The sequence below is a fragment of the Carcharhinus amblyrhynchos genome, chromosome 3 (assembly GCF_965287045.1).
Source record: "Carcharhinus amblyrhynchos chromosome 3, sCarAmb.v2.hapA, whole genome shotgun sequence".
Taxonomy (NCBI): domain Eukaryota; kingdom Metazoa; phylum Chordata; class Chondrichthyes; order Carcharhiniformes; family Carcharhinidae; genus Carcharhinus; species Carcharhinus amblyrhynchos.
In genome coordinates, this window is record NC_137326.1 from 137703731 (window position 1) to 137730612 (window position 26882).

General features: G+C 44.5%; 1 protein-coding gene across 1 annotated transcript in view; it reads right to left on the reverse strand.

Annotated features, from left to right (window-relative positions):
- Window positions 1–3472: 3472 nt before the first annotated feature.
- Window positions 3473–26882, reverse strand: part of LOC145341176 (claudin-11-like) — a 29913-nt gene continuing 6503 nt past the window's right edge. The window contains exons 2-3 of the mRNA XM_080186095.1: window positions 10487–10651; window positions 3473–7946 (exon numbers count right to left, since the gene is read on the reverse strand). Coding sequence (XP_080042221.1) covers window positions 7702–7946; window positions 10487–10651 — 410 coding nt within the window. The 3' untranslated portion in view covers window positions 3473–7701. The remainder of the gene's footprint in view (window positions 7947–10486; window positions 10652–26882) is intronic.

The window sequence follows — 26882 nt, forward strand, 5'->3', positions numbered from 1 at the left end:
TCAGCCTAGTGAACCTCCTCTGCACTCCCTCCAAGGCCAAAATATCCTTGCGCAAGTGCGGCGACCAAAACTGCACACAGTACTCCAGCTGCGGCCTCACCAGTGCCCTGTACAGTTGCAGCAAGACCTCCCTGCTTTTATATTCTATCCCCCTCGCTATAAAGGCCAGCATTCCATTCGCCTTCTTGATCACCTGCTGCACCTGCAGACTGGGTTTTTGCAATTCGTGCACAAGGACCCCCAGGTCCCTCCGTGCCGTAGCATGCTGCAGCTTTTCGCCTTTTAAATAATAATCCCTCCTACTATTATTTCTGCCAAAGTGGATAACCTCACACTTGCTAACATTATACTCCATTTGCCAGGTCCTCGCCCACTTGCTCAGCCTATCCAGATCCCTCTGCAGACTTTCCGCGCGCTCCACACAATTTGCTTTTCCACTCATCTTCGTGTCATCAGCAAATTTGGTCACCTTACACTCAGCCCCCTCCTCCAGATGATCTATATAAATGGTAAACAGTTGAGGCCCCAGCACCGATCCCTGCGGCACTCCACTAGTCACCAGCCACCAACCAGAATAACACCCATTGATTCCCATACCTTAGCCTTACTCCACAAGCTGCTTTCCTTCTCACTCTTTTGCACCAGTTCAGTATTTAAGACACAACTAAAGCCTTTCTGTTCAACTCACACTTGTTTTGTTGGAAATGCAGCATCTAAATTATGCATAGAAACGTCCCATTAACAGTGACGAGATGAACGATCAGATAATCTGATCTGTTGTTGGTTAAGGGATAAGTTTTGGCTGTGACACAGGTTAGAAATCCTTCTTGCTTTCCTATTTAAAAACTGCTATGGGATCTTTTCCAAACAGGTAAGCGTGGCCTCAGTTTTATGCTTCCTCCTAAAGATTCTGACAATTCTGATAGTGCACCATGCTTTCAATATTGTACTGGGAATCTCAGTCTGGTTCATGGGCTCAAGTTCTTGGAAAGGACCTGAACTCACAAATTTCTGACATGACAGATGATATTTTACCCATCAGCCAAGGTAAAAGCAAACTCTTACATTGGTTTGAACAGGAGACTCTGCAGGAAATGCTAGAATGTTGATTGGCAGCAGTATATTGAAAGATTTCAATGTGTACCAATCTGTTGGAGAAACTGGGGGGAAGAACAAAAACTGTCCCCGGGGGGAAATAAGGAGAAATATATTTACACAGCGAGTTGTGTGTTGTGCTACCTGAAAGCAGTGGAAGTTGATTCACAAATAACTTCCAAAAGGGAGTTGGATAAATATTTGAAAGGAGATTCTTTACAGGGGCCTGGGGGAAGATCAGGGAGAGTGGGGTTACTGGATAACTCTACCCAGGAGCCAGCATATGCACAAAGGGCTGAATCACCAGATTTCCCACTGCACCATTCTCTGAATCTAAGCAAAGAACACATTCTATTTATTTCATAAGTTGAAGGGTGTTTGTCTTAATCAATGGCGCTGTTTGCCATAGGATCCCCAATGAAGATCACGTAGTCCAATGACTTTAATCCACTCCAGTCTTCATCTCCCTGAGCTTGGACCATTCACCAGGTAAACTAGTTTTAATATACTTTATACTCCAAAATTCTGCATTGTGTATTTCTGTTTTACATTCCAATTCAATTGGAGATTGTGCTTCTCAATTTGGAATGAATGGATGACATTGCTTTAATAGTTCTTCTCACGTATCTTCAGAGCAATGTGTTCATTCCCTGGGCATCACCACCAGTTACATAATAGACAAGAGTGGGTTGAATAATGGTGTTCATTTCAGAGCTTGACAACACCCCTGGGAATTAGTAATGAAAGAGGCAGCAGATGCAGAATGCAGTTGTAATTACATTTCCTTCTTTATAAGTGATCGCATAAGCACCTTGAGTTGTGAAAATGAACTAATTAGTGCCGCTGTTTTAACAAGCACAAGTCGAGGATTATGGGGAATAGAGCAAGTGCGTGACCATTCAATGTTATTATACGCAGTTAGTTTGGGGAACATTTGAACATCTCACTAGATTTACAAGGCACGTAGCGACAATGTAATGAATGTGGCGCCTTCATGCCCATGCTTTACTGGTTGTGCTTTTATCTATGTGAATGCTGTATTAGATAGTTAATGGACCATATAAGGTAATGAAAGACTTAAGAACCTTATCCATGACTTTGTCGCCTCTGGACTTGACAATTTCAATGTAATCCAGTCTGATATCCTACTTTATACCCTCTGTAAACTTGGCATCTTCCAAAACTGCTGTCTGTGACCTAACTAACGTCCCATTCACTCATCATCCCTGTGCTCAGTGATCTATACTGGCTCCCAGTTTAGCAGCACATCAGTTGTAAAATTCTCATCCTTGTTTTCAAACCCTTCTATAGCCTTGTCCCCCATTCTATCTCTGCCCCTACAATCCTCAAGCATATCTGAATTTCTCTAATTCTGGCTTCTTGAGCACCCCAATTTTAATCGCTTCACCTTTGCCTTTCAATTCCTTGGGTCCTAATTTCAAGAGTTCCTGTGTAAATCTTTCCGTCTCTCTACATCTTTTTTGAGTTTCCCACCCCAAGGCGAGGATGTTACCCACTGACCCATGACTTATTTGTATAGAGTGAAATAAAGCCATTTAAAGCATTGACCCATTCTTTTCAAAGGGCGATATAGAATGAGCTTTGTTGTGGAATTTTTTGATTCACTTTTCATTGCAAGATCTCAAATTACTTCAGAGCCTGGAACAGTTGTGTTGTTGAACCTTGGAGTTTCCAAGATTTCAAGATTCCAACATTCAGGCATGCCTAGTTAGGTTCTGTGGATGACATTTCCATCCCTTTCCCATCACCACTGAACAGCCCTCATGTTTGTTACAGAAGTCAATCACAAAAGGGTTAAAAGTGGCAGCATGGTAGCATAGTGGTTTGTGCTTCTGCCTCACAGTCCCAGGGACCTGAGTTCGATTCTCCACTTGGGTCACTGTCTATACAGAGTCTGCACATTCTCCCCCGTGTCTGTGTGGGTTTCCTCCGTGTGCTCTGGTTTCCTCCCACTGTCCGAAAGACGTGCTGGTTAGGGTGCATTGGCCATGTTAAATTCTCCCTCAGTGTACCCGAACAGGCGCCGGAGTGTTCCGACTAGGGTATTTTCACAGTAACTTTATTGTGGTGTGAACGTAAGTCTTCTTGTGGCACTATAAATAAACTTCAACTAATAACTAGCACCTGGATCATGCGATGCCACCCCTCAAGCCCAACCTTTCTTTATAACTCAGATGTTAAAATCGTGAGATCATTGTGTCAGGGGTACTTTGCACCATTGCACATCTCAACATGAAATGATAAAAATATATCAAAACCTCTGAACAGTGCTACACCACATACTTACATTGAGTTAAGTGACCAAAGAGATTTATGTTTTTTTTATTATATAATCATACATCCAGTGAGCAGATTATATGTAGAAAGATGACATGACTATTTTATGTTTTCACTACAACACGAGACGTACACTGTTCAGCACCAAATATTTTTACCAAGAATGTCAGTGTTGTATGCTGCAACATACAATTACATTTTCCAGACAATTACATTTATACCGTAAAAAACAATTGGTCATCTTTCAGCATTGGTTTGGCCTGTCATAACTTATTATTGTCGTGCAAACCAGTAAAGCTCTTCTTTCACTCTATCACGGCAAGGTCTCATGCATCTGCTATCAACATGAACGTTTTCATTTATTTATAATATGTTTGTCACTAACAGTAATTCCACAGATCATCACTTTCCCGTGTCCCCTCACTCCTCACACCCAGGGAAGTAGATACAAATTCATTTATAGGACATGGGAATCGCTGGCTGGGCCAGCATTTATTTCCTATCCCTAATTGCCTTTGAATAGGTGGTCTTCTGAAAGCACTATAGCCCATATGGTGTAGGTACACCCATGATGCTCTTAGGGAGGGAGTTAAGGATTTTGACCCAGCGACAATGAAGAAATGACAACATACTTCCAATTTAGGAAGGCAAGTGACTTGGAGGGGAATCTCCAGATGATGATGTTGCATTTGTCCTTCTAGATAGTAGCGGTCATGGACTTGGAAGGTACTGCCTGTGATTTTCTGCAGTGCATCTTGGAGATGGTGCATATGGCTGTTACTGTGAGTCGTTGGTGGAGGGAGTGAATGTTTGTGGAAGGGGTGCCAATTAAGTGGGCTGCATTGTTCTGGATGGTGTTGGACTTCTTGGGTGCTATTGCAATTGCACCCATCCAGGCAAGTGGAGAGTATTCCACCACAAACCTAACTTGTGCCCTATGGACAGTGATGGACAGTCTTTGGGGAGCTAGTAAGTGAACTAATCGTCACAGGATTCCTAGCCTCAGGCCTGCTCTTGTAGCTATATATTTATATGGCTGGCTCCAGTTCAATATTTAGAAAATGGTAACTTCCAAGATGTTGATAATGGGAGATTCAACAATGGTAATATCATTGAATGTCAGGTGAGATGGTTAGATTCTCTCTTGCTGGAGATGGTCATTGCCTGGCACTTGTGTGGCATAAATGTTACTGCCATTTGTTAGCCCAAGTCTGAATATTGTTGAGATCTTGCTGCATTTGAACATGGGCTGTTTCAATACCTGAGGAGTCGTGAATAATACTGAACATTGCCCAGTCATCAGCAAACATCTCGATTTCTGATCTTATGTTGGAAGGAAGGTCATTGATGAAGCAGCTGAAGATGGTTGGGTCTAGGACACTCCTCTGAGGAACTCCTGCAGTGATGTCCTGGAACTGAGTTGATTGAAGTCCAACCACCACAATCATCATCCTTTGTACCAGGTATGACTCCAACCAATGAAGGGTTGCCCCTGATTCTCATTAACATCAGTTTTCCTAGGGCTCCTTGATGCCAAACTCAGTCAAATGCTGCCTTCATGTCAAGAGCAGTTACTCTCACCTCATCTCTGGCATTCAGCTCTTTTCATCCATGTTTGAACCAAGGCTGTAATGAGGTAATGAGCTGAGTGACCCTGGCAGAACCCAAACTGGGCATCATTGAGGTTATTGTGAAGCAAGTGTTGCTTGATAACACTGTTAATGACTCCTTCCAACACTTTGTGATGAAGAGTAGACTGACGGGGCAGTCACTGGGTTTTTCATGTTTCTTGAATACAGGATATACATGGACAATTTTGCACATTGTCAGGTAGGTGCCAGTATTGTAGCTGTACTGGAACATCTTGGCTAAGAGTGCGGCAATTTCTAGAGCACAAGTCTTCAATACTATTGCTAGAATAATGTCAGGACCCATTGCCTTCGCAGTGTCCTGTGTCTTCAGCCATTTCCTGACATCATGCAGAGTGAATCGAGTTGGTTGATGACTGAAATCTGTGATGCTGGGTACCTCAGGAGGAAGCCAAATGAATCATCCATTTAATGCTTCTGGCTGAAGATTGTTGTGAATGGTTCAGACTTGTTCTTTGCAATGATGGCTGGAATTTTACAGCCTTCCAGCCATGTGTTTCCTGCAGGTGGGAATTCCCATTGACATCACCCTAGGACAGTAGGAAATCAATGGGTGGGGTTGTGCTACTGGCAGGACCAGGGAATCTGGCTGGCATGAATAGCTGGAGAATTCCGGCCAATATGTTAAGCTCCTGCATCATTGAGGATAAGGTTATTAGTGGAGACTTCTTTTCCAGTGGAACAATCTCCTCAAAAGAAACTTCTTCAAAACCTGAATGGGACCAAGATTCAAGGTCAGATTGACTAGTGGTTCCTTTTCAGTGTTGGAAGCAGGGAGTCAAGACTGGTATGAGGTTAGGGGATGGTGGATACTTGTACCTGGGAATGTAAATGGAATTCAAGCTCTATTTATTTATTCCCATTTTATGCTCCTGTGTCCACATGTATAATGAAAACTGCATATTTCTACAATAGGCTATATAGTTTATAATTCTTTATTCACATAAGGAGACCATTCAGCCCATCATACTTGTACTACATCTTTGCAAAAGTTTTTCAGTTAGCGCTAGTTCCTGCTTTTCCCCAGAACAAGCATTTATCCAATTCTAAGTTGAAAGTTACTATTGGATCTGCTTCCACCACAATTCAGGTTGAGGATTCCAGATTCTCAAAATACACTGGGTGGGATTTTACTGCCTCGCTCGACTTGTGACTGAACAATCTCACCAAAGTCAACGGACCTTCCCATTGTCCGCCCGTTGCATTCTCCGATTCGGTGCAGACGGGGTGGTAGAATTCCGGCGACTGTCTCAAAATAATCAGTCTCATTTTGCCCTTGCTTCTTTTGCCAGTTATCTTAAATCTGCATCATCTGATTCCTAACCTTCCTGCTAGTGGAAGCAGTGATTCTTTAAATTTCTTATAGTTTTAATCGTCTCAATTGTATCTCCCATTAACCTGCTCATTCAGTGGATAATAAAGCCAGCTTCCCTTGTTTCTCCAGATGACCAATGTCCTTCAACCTCTTCTGGCCCCCTCCAAGGTCTTGACATCCTTTCTAAAGTTTGTAGCCGAGAACTGAACACAGATAAGACCTTGCCAAATTGTTACGTCCAATTTTATTACTACCGATCTGTGCGAAAATGCACCAGATATAAAAAAAAGACTCCCTTTCCTGCTAAACAGTAAAGATATCTATTAAAAAGCCCCGAACCTGGTCAACTATTGTCTCCGTGGGCATGTTTCGCCGTTAAAGTTCTGGGAAACATCAGTGTATCACCACCTACGCAAGGTCACTGAAGGATGGGAAATTAATGGCCTTGCCTGCAGCACTCACATCCCATGAAATAAAATAAAAGATATTGCCGCCTTAGTATATTCAGGGCCAATGCAATCGCTAGGCAAACAAGGTGGCAACATTTAGGGCAGATGCTGGGGAGGCAAATAACTGAAGGAAACTACAATGTCTTCCCGTGTATTTTTTTCAAAAATCTCAATTACCCTTTGTATGAATAAACTCTGCTTGGTGACCTTTCTTACTCCTAATATCCAAGGATATATTCATTGATCTTTTTAATTTGGTACTCTCACAGTTTAAGGTTGAACCTTCCAGCCACTGCTTCATCTCCGCGTGAGCCCATCGCTTTTCATTGTCCCTTTCCTCTGTTTTGGTGTTCCATGGTAATTAAAAATTATGTGCAAATTAGCCAGCACTGAAGTACAGGACTGTTTTCTGCAGGGAACTAACGCGACATAAAGATCATCGGAATATTTTCAGATTTTTAATTTAGCTTTGAAGGTTAGCCCTGATATTGTTGAAGAATAATAGACTACATTAACCATGTTTGTGTCATTAATCTGTTCTCTGTCATATACTCTGCTGGTAAATTCAGCTTAATTCAGTAACCAATCAATAACTAGTTACCTTTGTTCCATCGCAAACCCATACCCAACACATCTAAGCAGACTCAGACTAGCTGTATCTCCTGCAGATTTGATTGGACCATAATTTTTTTTCACAGAGGCAAGAGTTGATGAGTTTCATAATTTAACATGATTCATGAGAAGAACAATAACAATTATAAATGAGAGTTTCTTTTTGCTGTCCAGCATGAAGTACAACTTCTATTTGCATTCCCCTTCAAGTCAGCTGAGAGTATATCTTAAGGTGGACATTTCCCATGGGTTTTACCAGTCCCTTGATACAAGATCTGTTGCGTTAGACGTGTGCACTCTTGGCATGTGTCGGATTGGTTATGGAGGAGGAGCCTTGCGAAGCGTAGTAATACCGGTTTTCCTGGCGCTGCGATGAAGGACTGGAGCAGCAGATGATAGCTGCCCCCCCGAGCAGGCAGAGCATGGTGCCAATCCACCCCACAAACAGCGAATAGCCAAAATTGAAGAGGCGTGCATTCCGGTGGACTCCCACTGGGAACCAGACTGTGGCAACCGCGGCACAGATTGCTGTAAGATACAAACACCAGGAAAGGTTTACACTCATACTGCACCTTTCACAGCTTCTTTTAGATGGCCATTCATAAATCCACCTCCTGCATCCCCTGTCCACGAGGAGCCTTATTAAGAAAGAACAAAGGAATTTGCATTCCAACACATTTCAGGATGGCAGGAGGTTCCAAAATGCCCAGCAAACAATAAGTTTTGAAATTCAGTCACTCTTGCAGTGAAGGAAACGTGGCATCCATTTTTGCACAGCAAGATCCCACCCATAGTAATGAGATAAGGAGCAGATGCCCTCTGTTAGTGATGCTGGTTGAGAATTTCCTCTCTCCTCTACAAAGTCATACTACATGGTCCATTAAAGTTTTGAAGTTAAAGTTTATTTGATTGGTGGCACAAGTAGGCATACATTAACACTGCAATGAAGTTACTGTGAAAATTCCCTAGTTGCCAGACAAGGAAAGGCTGGATAGACTGGGACTTTTTTCTATGGCGTGTGGAAGGCTTAGGGGTGATCTTATAGAGGTCTACAAAATAATGAGAGGCACAGATCAGCTCGATAGTCAATAATTTTTCCCAAAGGCAGGGAAGCCTAAAACTAGAGGGCAGGGGAGAGATATAAAAGTGTCCAGAGGGGCAATTGTTTCACAAAGAGGGTGTGAGTGTCTGGAACAAGCTGCCAGAGGTAGTAGTAGAGGTGGGTACAATTTTGTCTTTTAAAAAGCATTTAGACAGTTATTTGGGTAGACAGGGATATGGGCCAAATGCATCCAATTGGGACTAACTTCAGGGTTTAAGAAAAAAGGTGGCACGGACAAGTTGGGCTGAGGGGTCTGTTTTCATGCTGTAAACCTCTATGACTCTATGAGACCAAACTCTGCTGCCTGTTTGGGTACATTGAGGGAGAATTTGTCATGAGCAATCCAACTAACCAGCACGCCTTTCAGACTGTGGGAGAAACTGGAGCACTCGGAGGAAACCCATGTAGACACCGGGAGAATGTGCAACAATGCTAACCATTGTGCTACCATGCTGCTCACTACATCTACCTAAGAGTACAAATGGAGATTGACTTAACATCTCCCGTGAAAGATAGGCCCACTATAGTGGAGTGTTCTCTCTCAGTACTGCACTGAACCATCAATCCACACTTTCTGCACTGTCTCTGATGGAGAATGGGCACCAACTGATAATCTTCCAATTCAGAGAAAAGAGTGTCACCACTGAGCCAGAACACTGTCACCTAGGGTGAGATTTTACATCCCGACCTCCTCCGCGATATGTTTTGCGATGGCCCCCCACTTTGGCTGGTGATGGGAATTTCTCATCCAGCAATGTTGTTTGCACCCTCTGTTTCTGGAATCCTGCAGCAGGGGAAGGTCGGGGTTGGGGGGGGGGGTGAGGGGGTTGCAATTGCTGGGACTAGAAGATCCCACTAAGAGGAATGGCTGGAAACACCCTGTTCCGAGTTTAGTCAAATTGCGGCCAATAAAGTCTCCTGTCAGAGCCTAAAGCTCTTTTAGTTCACAAAATGTGGGTAATGGCCCCCAGTAGGGTTGTCAGACGAGATTTTTCGGTTGCAAAGTGGGATGGGATCCTCAAGGTTTCCAGTTGAATGCACCACTTGCTGCTGGGAAAATGGAAGATTCCACCAGTATGAATGGCTGGAAAATTTCGGCCAGAGTTAACAATGGCTGCTGTGGAACTTCAGCTCATTTCTGTCACCTGGGAGGCGCCCTTGTGTTGCATTGTTGGTGGGTGTGACCTAATGAACTGCAAAAAAAAACTAGCAAAAGGTGTTCATTTTGTAAAACCTCTTCCTCACACCCCACTCAACACTAAAACCCTAATTCCTCACTCAACAGCTCTCACAGTGGGCTCACACAAAGTGTGAGGTGTTAAAGTGGGGTAACACCAGGGAAATATTTGGGAAATATTGCTCTAACCATTTATAAATGAGAAAGAAGCATTATTCAGCAGGGGAGATATGAACACTCTGAGTCTAGTTCAATGCTGATTTCTCCTTAGGTTTTTTTGAGTGAGGTTGTCTAATACAGTTTTGAGTCCTGGACGGACAGCTACAAGGAATAGATGGAGAATGTTCCGCATTGATTTCATATGGGAGGGACAGGGAATCAGATCTTCACTTTTTCATTCTGCTCAAGGGTCCAAATCCAGATCCCATGTAAGAAATTGGCCTGTCCATCAACTCACTCAGAAACCTAACCCGTTTCTCAATGAGATCTTGGGGTGATGGGGAATGTTGGTGAGCAATAGGTTTTTGCCAGCAGTTGACACTGGACCTTAGTGAACCACCCCTCCACTTTACAATGACCTGCTTTTCCAAGGAAAACTCCGATAGATTTTTACTACAGGTTTTGGGACAAAGTGCAACTCAACCCTCCAGTTCCTTTTCTTTTTTAGACAAGAGAAGGCTCATCCATTAGCCATAAGTGATTGGGGTGTGGGAGGGTTGACCCCATCGCTGTCACTCAATGATGATTTGTATCCTCACATTCTGACTTCACGTGTGATTTGTTACTTACCCAACAAAATGTGGAGAATGGCACCCAGCAAGGATCGCTTGTACTTGGAAGAATGGGCTTCAGATCCGAGGCGCATGCACGGTAATGCTGTGAGTATGAGGAGCGTCGCTGGCAGTCCCAGGATGGAGGCAGTGATCATCAGGGCACGGCTGGTCTGCAGGTAGGCTGGGTGAAGAAAGAGGAGCCATTATTGAACCACCTATTTTAGACGTAGTAGAGATCATTGATTCCAGTGACTGTTTTAGGCTGCTAATGAGTTGAAGAGAGAGTTTTTTTTATCTATTTATTATTCACAAGTGGGTTTATGAAGTTGCAGTGACAATCCCCTAGTCGCCATACTCCGGCACACTTCGGCTACACTGAGAGAGAATTTAGCATGGCATGGATAGGATAGAGGTGGAGAGACTCTTCCCGCTCAGAAAGGACAGTAGGACTAGGGGGCACAGCCTCAAGATAAAGGGGGGGCAGTTTAGAACGGAGTTGAGGAGGAATTTCTTCACTCAAAGGGTGGTGAATCTCTGGAATTCTCTGCCCGTTGAAGTGGTGGAGGCTGCCTCGCTAAATATTTTTAAGACGCGGGTTGATGGGTTTTTGATAAGCGAGGGGATTAAGGGTTATGGAGAGAGGGCAGGAATGTGGAACTGAGCCACGACAGATCAGCCATGATCTTATTGAATGGCGGGGCAGGCTCAAAGGGCTAGATGGCCTACTCCAGCTCCTATTTCTTATGTTCTTAATGCACCAAACTTGCACATCTTTGGATTGTGAGAGGAAACTGGGGCACCCGGAGGAAATACATGCAGACATGGGAAGAATGTGCAGACTCCACACAGACAGTGACCCAAGTCAGGAGCTGAACCCAGGTCCCTGGCACTGTGAGGCAGCAGTGCTAATCACTGTGCCACTGTGTTGCCCCCAAGGCTAAGGAAATGGAGCTTATCCTTAATTGTGAATAAAAATATAATGAGTTCAATTAGGCTGAGAGAATCATAGAGTTTTGCAGTACGGAAATGGGCTTTTGGCCTGAAGTGTTCTCCCTCTGTGCTACATCATAGATACATATGAAGATAGAAGATAGGAACAGGAGGAGGCCAATTGGCCCTTCCAGCTGCTCTGCTATTCATTATGATCATGGCTGATCATGCACTCAATAGCCTAATCCTGCTTTCTCCCCATAAGAACATAAGAACATAAGAAATAGGAGCAGGAGTAGGCCAACTAGCCCTTCGAGCCTGCCCCGCCATTCAATAAGATCATGGCTGATCTGTCGTGGCTCAGTTCCACTTTCCCGCCCTCTCCCCATAACCCTTAATCCCCTCTCTTATCAAAAACCCATCAACCCGCGTCTTAAAAATATTTAGCGAGGTAGCCTCCACCACTTCAACGGGCAGAGAATTCCAGGGATTCACCACCCTTTGAGTGAAGAAGTTCCTCCTCAACTCCTTTGATCCCATTCATCCCAAGTGCTAAATCCAGCCGCCTCTTGAATACATTCAATGTTTTGGCATCAACTACTTCCTGTGGTAATGAATTCCACAGGCTCACCACTCTTTGGATAAAGAAATGTCTCCTCATCTCCGTCCTAAATGGTCTACCCTGACTCATCAGACTGTGACTCCCTGGTTCTGGACTCCCCCACCATCAGGAATATCTTCCCTGCATCTACCCTGTCTAGTCCTGTTAGAATTTTATAAGTCTCTATGAGATCCCCCCTTATTCATCTGAACTCCAGCAAAAATAAGAACATAAGAACATAAGAAATAGGAGCAGGAGTAGGCCAACCAGCCCTTCGAGCCTGCCCCGCCATTCAATAAGATCATGGCTGATCTGTTGTGGCTCAGTTCCACTTTCCCGCCCTCTCCCCATAACCCTTAATCCCCTCTCTTATCAAGAACCCATCAACCCGCTTCTTAAAAATATTTAGCGAGGCAGCCTCCACCACTTCAACGGGCAGAGAATTCCAGAGATTCACCACCCTTTGAGTGAAGAAGTTCCTCCTCAACTCCGTTCTAAACCGCCTCCCCTTTATCTTGAGGCTGTGCCCCCTAGTCCTACTGTCTTTTTTGAGCGGGAAGAGTCTCTCCACCTCTATCCTATCCATCCCATTCATCATCTTATACGTCTCAATGAGATCTCCCCTCATTCTTCTAAACTCTAATGAGTACAAGCCTAGTTTATTCAGCCTCTCCTCATAGCTCAATCCCCTCAACTCCGGTATCAGCCTAGTAAACCTCCTCTGCACTCCCTCCAGGGCCAAAATATCCTTGCGCAGGTGCGGCGCCCAAAACTGCACACAGTACTCCAGCTGCGGCCTCACCAATGCCCTATACAGCTGCAGCAAGACCTCCCTACTTTTATATTCAATCCCCCTCGCTATGAAGGCCAGCATCCCATTCGCCTTCCTGACCACCTGCTGCACCTGCAAGCTGGGTTTTTGCGACTCATGCACAATCTTTCCTCACACATCAGTCCCGGCATCCCTGGGATCAGCCTGATAAACCTTCACTGAGCCCACTCGAGAGCAAGAACATTCTTCCTCAGAAAAGGTGACCAAAACTGCACTCAATACTCTGGGTGTGGTCTCACCAAGGCCCTGTATAATTGCAACAACACATCCTTACTCCACTTCTCATTCTGTGATTCTATATCATTCTGTGATTAGATTTTTTTCCTACTAGTCCCAATCCACTGAACTTCCCAGGACTTTTACTATTAGAGATTTTTCTTTTTCAAAGATATCTTTACTTTTCTTTTAAAATCTTTAAATTCCATTCACCATAGTTTGGTTTTCTGGGCTTTCAAAGTGCAGTTAGGGATTCTTGTTAGTGTGAGCTGCAGTCACATATAGGTCTAATTGAGATAAGGTTGATTGATGGGTGTTCTTCCCTAGGGGGACATTGTTGAAAGGGTAGAGTCCATACATCAGCTTCTGCTTGGCCCAGAAACAGTTTTCAGAAGGGTCAGCAAGAGAGGGAAGTAGAGAACTCAAAAGGGTGGAGCTGCAGAACATGTGCAGCCAAAAATGGTGGGGTGAACAAAGTGGCAAAACAGGCTGGATTCAGACTTATGGCAAGTTCAAGGGTTGATGGCAGAGAGAGGGGTTTGGATGGGGGAGGTAGGGGTGGGAAAGTGGCACTGCTGTACATGACTGCTGATGTTAGGTCACCCCAGAGGAAATCAACACCTTCACTGCAAAAGAGGAGCAGAGTACGGAAAAAGAGTGAAATCCAGCTTTCTAACTACTGAGCATGATCATTGATGAACTTAATGGAGACAGGTTCATCGAGGCATTCAACAATACATCAGATGATTCTTTGAAAAGAAGCAAACTGCAGAGTTATGGGGAGGAGACAACAGAATGGCATGAGGTGAAATGCTCATTCGGTGATCAGGTGCAGGCATGATGGGTCAAATGGCTGTCTCCTGCTCTGTCCAGTTCTATGTTTATTTGATTCCTTGAACAAAAAGTGTTTCATCTGCCAGGGCCTGAGTGCTATTTATTTTAGGGGTGGCACAGTAGCACGGTGGTTAGCACTGCTGTTTCACAGCTCCGGGTACCGGGGTTCAATTCCCGGCTTGGGTCTGTGTGGAGTTTGCACATTCTCCCTGTGTCTATGTGGGTTTCCTCTGGGTGCTCCGGTTTCCTCCAAAGATATGTGGGTTAGGTTGATTGGCCATGCTAAAAAATTGCCCCTTAGATGCTTAGGTTAGAGGGATTAGTGGGTAAAATATGCAGGGATATGGGGGTAGGGCCTGGGTGGGATTGTGGTCGATGTAGACTCGATGGGCGGAAGGCCCTCTTTCTGCACCGTAGGGATTCTATGAACTCTTTTTGATGTAAGTGTTTGAGAATTGTGCAGAGGGAAGGCGTTTGAGGCCAGGAAAGGATATCCCGGCAATTGTCTGATTCATCCAGTTCCAGTACACTTCCTGTTAGATCACGGAATAGAAGCAGGACGTGCCTATGTAAGGTCCAGAATTTAAAACACTTCTTGAGATTATGTGGCATGTATCACAGACCTGTCACTTGTATTGAAGGGGGAAGGAGCTGGGTGAGAAACTTCAAAGCCTGGTTGGCAAGAGGCTGAGTTACTGAGAGAACATTGGCTAACTGGGTTTGTATTTAACGTGGGCAGGTATGCCCTTTCTTAATTGGTGAAAGGTTAAAAAAAATTAAGAAACCTAACCAAGCACTTGATGTTATCGCTGGAAGAGAGAATTAAAAAGAGAAGTAATGCTAAACTTTTATTGAAGCTCAATACCGGCACAGTAACACAATGGTTAGCACTGCTGCTTCACAGCTCCAAGGACATTGGTTCAATTCCCGGTTTGGGTCACTGTCTGTGTGGAGGTTGTACATTCTACTCGTGTCTGTGTGGGTTTGCTCCAGGTGCTTCGGTTTCCTCCCACAGTCCAAAGTTGTGTGGGTTAGGTTCATTGGCCGTGCTAAAATTGCCCCTTAGTGTCCTGGGATGCATAGGTTAGAGGCATTAGTGGGTAAATGTGTAGGGATATGGTGGTAGGGCCTAGGTTCGATTGTGGTCGGTGCAGACTCGATGGGCCGAAGGGCCTCTTTCTGCACTGTAGGGTTCTATGGTTCTCAGTTAGAACCCACAGGGGACTGAGTGTAGTCCAGGTCTGCACATTATAAAAATTATACTGAGGCATCCGAGAAGGTGCAAATATAATTCACAACAATCATACCAGAACTGCAAGGTTATTCCTAGCAAAAATGGGTGAAATAAGTCATTTTTCCTCATAAAAACAGAGGTGACCTGAATGAAATCTCCAAAATTCTGATAAGAGTGGGCTAAGAGAGAGGTTGCCATGGAGAAGAACAAAACTAGAGGCCATCAATATAAGGTAGTCATCAAGAAAATCAGATTGCGAATTCAGAACAATACACAGACTGTGGTTAGAATGTTAAAGTTGCTGCACTAGAATAAATCAGAGGACCATAGTTGTAATGCTGAAGAAGGCCATTTGGCCCGTTATTTGCATGCTGACTCTGAGAATTATTCACAGGTCCCACACTGAAGCAGGTTGGTCAGCCATAGAAAAGACCATTGCTTTCTGATTTTGCCATCAGCCAATGGTGGGCCACCTCTGCCACCATAAAACCTGCTGCATGGGGGAGGGTCAGAAAATCCCGATTAGAGTGTTACACACTGTCCTTTCACACTTTGAGACACTGGGTCACACACTGTCCTTTCACACTCTGGGACACTGGGTCACACACTGTCCTTTCACACTCTGGGACAGTGGGTCACACACTGTCCTTTCACACTCTGGGGCAGTGGGTCACACACTGTCCTTTCACACTCTGGGACAGTGGGTCACACACTGTCCTTTCACACACTGGGACAGTGGGTCACACACTGTCCTTTCATACTCTGGGACAGTGGGTCACACACTGTCCTTTCACACTCTGGGACAGTGGGTCACACACTGTCCTTTCACACTCTGGGACAGTGGGTCACACACTGTCCTTTCACACTCTGGGACAGTGGGTCACACACTGTCCTTTCACACTCTGGGACAGTGGGTCACACACTGTCCTTTCACACTCTGGGACAGTGGGTCACACACTGTCCTTTCACACTCTGGGACACTGGGTCACACACTGTCCTTTCACACTCTGGGACAGTGGGTCACACACTGTCCTATCACACTCTGGGGCAGTGGGTCATACACTGTCCTTTCACACTCTGGGATGTTGGGTCTCACACTGTCCTTTCACACTCTGGGACAGTGGGTCACACACTGTCCTTTCCCACTCTGGGACACTGAGTCACACACTGTCCTTTCACGCTCTGGCACACTGGGTCACTCACTGTCCTTTCACACTCTGGGGCAGTGGGTCACACACTGTCCTTTCACACTCTGGGACAGTGGGTCACACACTGTCCTTTCACACTCTGGGACACTGGGTCACACACTGTCCTTTCACACTCTGGGACAGTGGGTCACACACTGTCCTTTCACACTCTGGGACGTTGGGTCTCACACTGTCCTTTCACACTCTGGGACAGTGGGTCACACACTGTCCTTTCACACTCTGGGACACTGAGTCACACACTGTCCTTTCACGCTCTGGCACACTGGGTCACTCACTGTCCTTTCACACTCTGGGGCAGTGGGTCACACACTGTCCTATCACACTCTGGGGCAGTGGGTCATACACTGTCCTTTCACACTCTGGGGCAGTGGGTCACACACTGTCCTTTCACACTCTGGGACACTGAGTCACACACTGTCCTTTCACACTCTGGGACAGTGGGTCACACACTGTCCTTTTGCACCCTGGGGCAGTGGGTCACACACTGTTCTTTCACACTCTGGGGCAGTGGGTCACACACTGTCCTTTCATACTCTGGGACACTGGCTCACACACTGTCCTTTCACACTCTGGGGCAGTGGGTCACACACTGTCCTTTCACACCCTAGGGCAGTGGGTCACACACTGTCCTTTCACACTCTGGGGCAGTGAGTCACACACTGTCCTTTCACACCCTGGGGCAGTGGGTCACACACTGTCCTTTCACACTCTGGGACAGTGGGTCACACACTGTCCTTTCACACTCTGGGACAGTGGGTCACACACTGACCTTTCACACTCTGGGACACTGGGTCACACACTGTCCTTTCACACTCTGGGACAGTGGGTCACACACTGTCCTATCACACTCTGGGGCAGTGGGTCATACACTGTCCTTTCACACTCTGGGACGTTGGGTCTCACACTGTCCTTTCACACTCTGGGACAGTGGGTCACACACTGTCCTTTCCCACTCTGGGACACTGAGTCACACACTGTCCTTTCACGCTCTGGCACACTGGGTCACTCACTGTCCTTTCACACTCTGGGGCAGTGGGTCACACACTGTCCTTTCACACTCTGGGACAGTGGGTCACACACTGTCCTTTCACACTCTGGGACACTGGGTCACACACTGTCCTTTCACACTCTGGGACAGTGGGTCACACACTGTCCTTTCACACTCTGGGACGTTGGGTCTCACACTGTCCTTTCACACTCTGGGACAGTGGGTCACACACTGTCCTTTCACACTCTGGGACACTGAGTCACACACTGTCCTTTCACGCTCTGGCACACTGGGTCACTCACTGTCCTTTCACACTCTGGGGCAGTGGGTCACACACTGTCCTTTCACACTCTGGGGCAGTGGGTCATACACTGTCCTTTCACACTCTGGGGCAGTGGGTCACACACTGTCCTTTCACACTCTGGGACACTGAGTCACACACTGTCCTTTCACACTCTGGGACAGTGGGTCACACACTGTCCTTTTGCACTCTGGGACAGTGGGTCACACACTGTCCTTTTGCACCCTGGGGCAGTGGGTCATACACTGTCCTTTCACACCCTGGGGCAGTGGGTCACACACTGTCCTTTCACACCCTGGGGCAGTGGGTCATACACTGTCCTTTCACATTCTGGGACAGCGGGTCAGATTATTCAAAATAACCGGCTGTGTAAATAAAGTTTTCTTCTTCTCCCTCTACCCTAACCCCAATAATTTTTCACCTTAGCTTAAATCTGTGTCCTCTGGTTAACAACTCTTTTCAGTGGAAACGGATTCTTCTTACTTATTGTTTCAAAATTCTTCCTTCATTATATCTCCCTTGATCCTTTCTACTTTCAGGAGGATAGTTGTTGCTTCTCCAATCACTCTCAGCTCTGCTTGGTAATCTCACTGTGTGCAATAACTGGTTAGTTAATGCCAGTCACAAAGGAAAACGTGGAAACTCTCAGCAGGTCTAATAGCATCAGTGGGGAGAGAACAGGGCCAATGTTTCAAGTGTGGATGATCCTTTTGTTTCTGTTTTTGTTTTGGATTCCAGCATCCACAGTAATTTGCCTTTATCTTAGTGATTAATGCCAATGTTGTTTAGGCAAAATCATTGATTAATCACAATTGATAGTCACACTGTCATTAAACATGTATTGGCAATATCCTAAACTGTGGTTGGATTTTATTGGTGGAAGAGGACCCAAAATTTAAACAAGCCAGGGGCAAAACCTCACTGGTTCACCCTGCTGCCAATTAAAAATCATCAGGATGTCCATTGGCTGGAGGTTGGCATTCTACCTGCATCCAGCTGAATTTTGAAGTGGCTCCCTGATCTCACAGTGTATGGGGAGACCCCCATCCTCCCCCGCAGACATTGCAACACCTCCTCCTTCATTGGCAGCATACTCCCCCTCCCCCCCACCAGTCCGTAGCCCACCTGCATAGCCCCCTCCTGCTGCTGCAGTGACCCACCTCCATGTAACTGCCCTGGCACACTAGCAGTGCCAGGTGGGCACTGCCAGGTGGGTGCTGCAAGATGGGAGCTTCAATGGCCTCCAAGCACCCACAATAAAAGGAATATTATGGTTATGTCTGTACTTAGAATTGTGGGGAGAGAGGGAAGGAAAAAAATATTATATCTTGCCTTTCATCATAGACTCAGGACATTTCAATTTAGTATAAAGGATAAGGATTGCTTTTATTGTAATGTTAGCAAAGAGAGAGATAGAAAAGTAGACTGGGGGAGAGATAGAGAAAAAGAGACAGAGATGGAGGGACTGTGAGCAAGAGACAGAGAGGAATAAGAGAAGCTGAAAAGGCACAAATATAAAAACAGTGGCAGAAAAAGACAGAAAGAGAGAAAAAGGGGCAGAGAGAAAACAAAGATAGAATTACAGGAAGAGAAGAATTACTAGAGAGAGAAGGAGCACGCCAGAGAAACAAATCACTATTAAAGAAGGATGCAGAATAAAGTTTGTTAGTCAAAGGTAGGCTTACTTAACACTGCAATGAAGTTACTGTGAAATCCCCTAGTCACCACACTCCAGCACCTGTTCAGGTCAATGCACCTAACCAACACATCTTTCCGACTGTGGGAGAAAACCTACACAGAGAGAACATGCAAACTTCACACAGACAGTGACCCAAGCTGGGAATCGAACCCAGGTCCCTGACGTTGTGAGGTAGCAGTGGCTAAACACCGCCACCGTGCTGCCCTAATAGGACAGAGAGATAGCAAGATTGATGGAGGGAGAAAAGACGAGGGATCGAGAGATCAGGCGAGAGAAAAAGAAAGGACAGTAGATCAAAGAAACATGAAGGGGAGACAGTGAAATGAAGAGAAACACAGCCAGTCAGACAGAAAGATAGGGAACAGGTTTTGGCCACACAATGTAACATAAAACCCAATAACAATACTAAAGGAAACTTGATTCCCACATTGTTAACGCCTGACTTGGACTAACAGCTGATATAATTGTTTTGTTTAAAGGGACATTGTGTTTGCCAAACTATTTCCCTTGTTGGAGGGTGAGAATCATTTAGCATTTTCATCTGCTTGTGCCTCGAACATCATGCCACAATTACTTAATTGTTTTACTTGCAAACAAGTAATCAAGAAAGGAAAAAAAAATTGCCAATCATTCTTCTGTTTTGCCAAGGTCCTGCCCCTTTAAGCTGTTTCTGCTGGCCTCATTTCCTGCATTTGTGCATTACAGAAACCAGCTGCTACCAGCCTTTCATGGATTAAACAGCAGCAGCTGCAAAAACATCGCACTCGGCCGCAATCCTGACTCACAGCCTCACTCACACCGTACCACCATTACCTTAAACCACAGATACAAACCCTGGCATAATACCTGGCAACGGTGACAAATACAGAGGTCATGAGTCACTATTTTATCCAGATGGGATTGTAGTTGGAAACAGCAATGGGGCTTTCCATATCTTTTGTGAACAGCATTGTGATCTTGAAACACAATTATAATAGAGGTCACAGAGCGAGAGGCACTTGGCGAGTCGCGGTCCGGTGAGTCAGTGAACCATGGGTTCAATTCCTATTCCGGTATCCAGATTGACGCTCTCAGTTCAGTACAGAAAGAATGCCGCACTGTCAGAAGCCTTCAAGTGCGATGCTCAACCAAGGTCCCACCTGCCCTCCCAGTTGGATGTATAAGATCCATGTCACTATTTCAATGACAAACAGGGAAGTTTCCCAATGTCTGGTGGCTCCTTTGGCGGGCCAGCCCAGACATGACAGGCTGAATGGCCTCCTTCTGTGCTGTTACAATTCTGTGATCAGCCTTCTCCGCTTGTAATTATTGTCTGAATACAGGCTCAGAGGATACTTTGGGCTTTGAGGATTGTAAGACTCGAGAAAGATTTTCTCAGAAAACGTTCTTTCTGAGAGAAAAAACAGCTTTAGACTTTCTTCCAACTCAAGGTTCAGGGTGCATCATGCACTCAGAGAAGACCTCACTGTTGCCAAAGTGCACTTCAGGTCACCAGGAAAGAACTTGGGTAACCTCTTCTGAATATTGGAATACACAAGGGCTTCTGTGAACTTTTGAAACTGAATTGATCATCAATCATTTTCATGAATGTTCATGCACTAAGCTTTGATTCAGTTAAAGCACTTGCTATCATCAAGGTCTTGGATTGCACCATCATCATGGCAATAGAAACCAGGGTCAGAAAAGAGCTAAAACTGACAAGGGAGGGCAGGATCCATGTATGGGAGCAGAATGTACCAAGCTCATGATTGGGTAAAGTGGGGATAGGGGTTTGGAAGATATGTGATTTGTTGGATTTTTCTTTCATCCCAGATTTGGTTATATGCTCGAGGAGTTTGGATACTCTTGGTGTGATAGGGTCAGGAGGGAATGTGATCTAAACTGATATAAATATATATGCAAGGAGGAGAAAAGAGGAGAGGGGCAAGTCCGCTACCCAAAGTATGCCAGTGGGCCACGTCATTCTCATTTGTACTTTGTAAACTGGGTGCATTAAATTTCATTTTATGTTAGAATAAAATCATAACTGGCACCAATATCGGAGACAGCTTTAAACAATTGAACAGATAACCCAAAGGGATTATAAATGTTTTCTTACAACGGTGAACTAGGTGGCAGCTGAGTAATTGCTACCTTGTTGTCAATGGGCTCCTCGAACTGTTGAGGTTATCTGCCTGGCTGGTTAAAGAAGGAAAATCATCAGGATGTGGAGGCTTTGGAGAGGGTGCAGAAAAGATTTATCAGGATGCTGCCTGGTATGGAGGGCATTAGCTATGGGGAGAGGCTGGAGAAACTTGGTTTGTTCTCACTGGAATGACAGAGGTTGAGGGGCAACCTGATAGAAGTCTACAAGATTATGAGGGGCATGGACAGAGTGGATAGTCAAAAGCTTTTTCCCAGGGTGGAAGAGTCAATTACTAGGGGGCACAGGTTTAAGAATGCAAGAGGCTAGGTTTAAAGGAGATATACGAGGCAGAGTTTTTACACAGATGGTGGTGGGCATCTGGAACTCGTTGCCGGGGAAGGTAGTGGAAGTGGATACGGTAGTCGCTTTTAAGAGGTGTCTTGACAAATACATGAATAGGAAGGGAATAGAGGGATATGGTCCCTGGAAGGGGGCTTTAGTTAAGTCGGGACGCATGGTGGGTGCAGGCTTGGAGGGCTGAAGGGCCTGTTCTTGCGCTGTAATTTTTTTTGTTCTTTGTTTGTTCTATGAGTATAGGACACCTTAATATTTGGTTAAGTTTCCCTCCATAGTGTTCCCACTAGGGAATTATCATAACAAAGTGCAGTCGACAGTTACATTAATTAAAAATATTAATCTATTTTTCTTAAATAAATCCTTCGGGGGATTGGGGATTAAGCTTTGTGGAAGTCTTTAATTGTTCTTGGGGAAAAAGGAGTTGGCAAGGGAAGCATGTTGGAGCGTGTATAGTTGGAGCTGTTTGCAATGAACCCTTAGAGCTCAGTTGCTTCTGAGCTTGACGTACTGCTTAGTGATAATGAATTTTATAAAGGCATGTCACCCTGTGAGCGTTTCTGTGGTTTTGGAGACTGTGCCAGCCTAGCAGCATCACCAATACTGGTATCTTTTGAGTAATCATTTGAAACAAAATAAATTGCCAGCATTGAACTTTGTAGTGTATAGCTCCCAGATGGTTACACCATGCTCTTGATGTGGTCTGACTTGTATTTGGAACAGTTTTTCCTTCACTGTGGTTGAGGAGTGATGAAAATTCCTTTTCATGAACCCAAGCACCATAGATGGCACTGAAGCTGCGAATTGAATTTGTACATTCCACTCAATGTTACTTTGGATGTGAATTTTGAAGTACTGACATTCTTTAGCAACTTCAAAGAGTGCATCATGTTTGGTGCAGTTGGGTATTGTTAGACGTCGAGTATTGCTGATTCACATGATGCTACATTTTCTCAATCCTGATCTTCATTCCCCAAATATTGACCCATTGGACAGGATTATTTAGTATCCTAAAGATTAATCCCATCTGCTGCTTCAGTAATGGTTTTGTAGACATACAAAAGTATGAAGATGCCAATAAGGAACATGAATAGACAATTCAGCCCTTATCCACTATTCAGTAAGTTTATGGCTGCCCAGGCAGTCATTTGCAAGGAATCTGATCTGGCTTGATATTTCATCCTGGAACTCATTTATAAAGATGCGAAACAAGTGCAGGTCCAGGACACTACCTTGGAACATATTGCTTAAGACTGGTTTCTAGTTTGAGGTTTCCCATTCCCTGTGGTTTGACAATAAATATTCTTCTTCATTGCTCACTATTTCCTCAGACACCACAGAGATCAAGTTTGTCCAGTAGCTTTGTGTATACACCTATGATTGTGTGGCCAAATTCCCTTCCACCTTAATCTTCAGGTTTGTTGATGACACCACCCTAATGGGTCAGATCTCAAACAATGACGAGATGGAGTAAAGGAATGCGATAGAGAATCTGGTGAACTGGTGCAATGACAATAATCTCTCCTTCAATGTCAACAAAATGAAGGAGATATTCCTTGACTTTAGGAAGCATAGCGGAGAACATGCCCCTGTCTACATCAATGGGGACAAAGTAGGAATAGTCGAGAGCTTCAGGTTTTTAGGTGTCCCGACAACCAATAATCTGTCCTGGTCCCCCCATGCTGACACTATAGTTTAGAAAGCCCACCAATGCCTCTACTTTCTCAGAAGATGAAGGGCAATTGGCATGTCCATTATGAATCTCACCAACTGTAACTGATGCACACAGAAAGCATTATTTCTGTTGTATCACGGCTTAGTATACATGCTCTGTCCAAGACCACAATAAATTACAAAGGGTGTGATGGTCCATCACGCAAACCAGTCTCCTATCCATTTACTCTGTCTACACTTCCCGCTATCTCGGAAAAGCAGCCAGTATAATTAAGAACCCCATGCACTCTGGATATTGTCTCTTCCATCTTCTTCCATGGGGAAAAAGATACAAATTGTGCGGAGGGTGTGGAGAGTCTGCAGAAGGATCTAGATAGGCTGGGCAAATGGGCCAGGAACTGGCAAATGGAATTTAATGTTGGCAATTGTGAAGTTGTCCACTTTGGTAGGAATAATGGTAGGAAGGACTATTACTTACATGGCAAAAAACTGCAGCATGCAACGGTGCAGAGGGACCTCGGGGTCCTTGTGCATGAGTCGCAAAAACCCAGCCTGCAGGTGCAGCAGATGGTCAGGAAGGCAAATGGGATGCTGGCCTTCATAGCGAGGGGGATTGAATATAAAAGTAGGGAGGTCTTGCTGCAACTGTACAGGGCACTGGTGAGGCCGCAGCTGGAGTACTGTGTGCAGTTTTGGTCACCGCACTTACGCAAGGATATTTTGGCCTTGGAGGGAGTGCAGAGGAGGTTTACTAGGCTGATACTGGAGTTGAGGGGGTTGAACTATGAGGAGAGGCTGAATAAACTAGGCTTGTACTTGTTAGAGTTTAGAAGAATGAGGGGAGATCTCATTGAGACGTATAAGATGATGAATGGGATGGATAGGATAGAGGTGGAGAGGCTCTTCCCGCTAAGAAAGGACAGTAGGACTAGAGGGCACAGCCTCAAGATAAAGGGGGGGCGGTTTAGAACAGAGTTGAGGAGGAACTTCTTCACTCAAAGGGTGGTGAATCTCTGGAATTCTCTGCCCGTTGAAGTGGTGGAGGCTGCCTCGCTAAATATTTTTAAGATGCGGGTTGATAGGTTTTTGATAGGCAAGGGGATTAAGGGTTATGGGGAGAGGGCGGGAATGTGGAACTGAGACACGACAGATCAGCCATGATCTTATTGAATGGCGGGGCAGGCTCGAGGGGCTAGATGGCCTACTCCTGCTCCTATTTCTTATGTTCTTATGTTCAAAAGTCTGAGGTCATGTACCAACTGACTCAAGGACAGTTTCCTCCCTGCTGCCATCAGACGTTTGAATGGACCTACCTCGCACTACGTTGATCTTTCTCTACACTCTAGCTATGACTGTGACACTACATTCTGCGGTCTCTCGTTTCCCTCTCTATGAATGGTATGCTTTGTCTGTATAGCGTGCAAAAAACAATGCTTTTCACTTTCTGCTAATACACGTGATAATAATAAAACAAATCAAATCAAATGTGGCGTCAGTCATGGTAAAGTCTAAAATAGCTGGATTTGTGTGATATGATAGTCATGGTTATTTGTCAGATTTTGTATGGCAAGAATCAATCATTATTCAATTGATGTGGCTTTACAAAAACATGCATCTTCTCAACAATATGTACATTGTGCCCTTCACAAAGTCTCACCAGCTTACCTACAGCTGTATTGTGACAGCTCATTAAGAATGGCAGACTAAATCATTTGATTTGATTTATTATTATCAAATATATACAATGAAAAGTATTATTTCTTGCGTGCTATAGAGACAAAGCATACCATTCATAGACTACGTAAGGGAAAAGGAAAAGGATTGTGTGCAGAATGTTGTGTTGAGGTTACAGGTAGGGCAAAGAGAAAGATCAGCTTAATATCTGATAGGACCATTCAAAAGTCTGATGACAACAGGGAAGAAGTTGTTCTCGGCTCTGTTGGTACATGTTTTCAGACTTTTGTAATTTTTATCCAATGGAAGAATGTGGAAGAGATTATGCCCAGGATGACTGCAGTCCTCGGCTGCTTTCCCAAGGCAGCGGGATGTGTAGACAGTGTCAGTGGATGGGAGGGTTTTTTGTGACGGTTCGGGATAAGAAATTACCTGACAATCCATGTGTCATTGTTGAACAATAAAGTTTTTTTTAAGGGAATTTTCATAGTAACTTCATTGCATTGTGAAAGTAAGTCTACTTGTGACTAATAAATAGACTTTAAAATGTGCCATTTTTGAACAATCTAGACTTCTGGCTCAGATCTTCAGAGTAGCAGTAATGATCATTGAATTATCACAGTGCCCATAAACTTTCCTGACCTGATGCTGCTCTGCATTTCTTCTGGAACTGTCTGAGGCAGGCTTTCACAGAAATGTGCAGTGCAGCATTCCTTGGAGAACTCATTCGGAGCAAAGTAGAGTCGGTAAGTCTCTAGGATTGTATTGCCTGTAATTCACAAGGTTAAGGAGTGATATGTTCAAAGACTTCAGGATGTTAAAGGGAACCAACAGTTGGTGTCGGAGAAATTTACAGTTTGATTACAGTATCCAATTCCATATGATTCAGAAAGGACCTGGTTTGGCCATTTTCCAAATGAAGTGAAGTAGCAAACATTGGAATTCAACATAGGGTTCAAATTACTCTGGAATGGGAGAAATGAGAAAAGGAGAAATTCTATCTATTTTCCTTTGGGGAAAACTGCAAGATGCTGCTGTGGTGCCGATGTCTGTGACTCTGCCTCCCGCCCCCTCCCCACTTTCCCTTTTGTATAACAATGATTTTGTTTAAATGTAAAAGCTAATCTATTCAATGGTTAGTTTACTACACTTGGAAAGGTGTCTGAAGAATCAAATGCAAAGAGATTTTTTGTAAGCTTGTGCCTTGTTAGTCTATTTAATTTGTGCTGTGTTGTGTTTAGTTAATAAAACGATGTCTGAATTATGGAGGTTCACCAACATATTAAATTGTGGAAACCAGACTGGTATTGTGATCATTGTGATATTAGAGTTGTAAATTGTGTGAGGGTCTCTAGTTTCAGACATGGGACTGTCGCATAAATAATTGGGTAATGAATCATCCTGGCATTGCTGGAAAGTGAGACGATGGAAAATGCTCCTGTTATTGGGCAGTGGGATAACAGTCTGAACAAAATGAATCACGGTATTCTTAATGATCTTTTAGCTTTTTGTGATTGATAAGGATGGAAAAAATCTAATAGTATTTGTGTGTTTCATAGCTCAGGATTGAGAATTGTAAAGAAAAATGAATCTGAAATTTACATTCAAGGTTTGCAAGCTTTAAAAGGTGAAATGATAGAAAATAGGAGCAAGACTAAGGCATTTGACCCCTCGGGCCCCCTCGATCATCCAGTTTGATCATGGCTGATTACCTAACTCAAAAACCTGATCCCACCTTCACC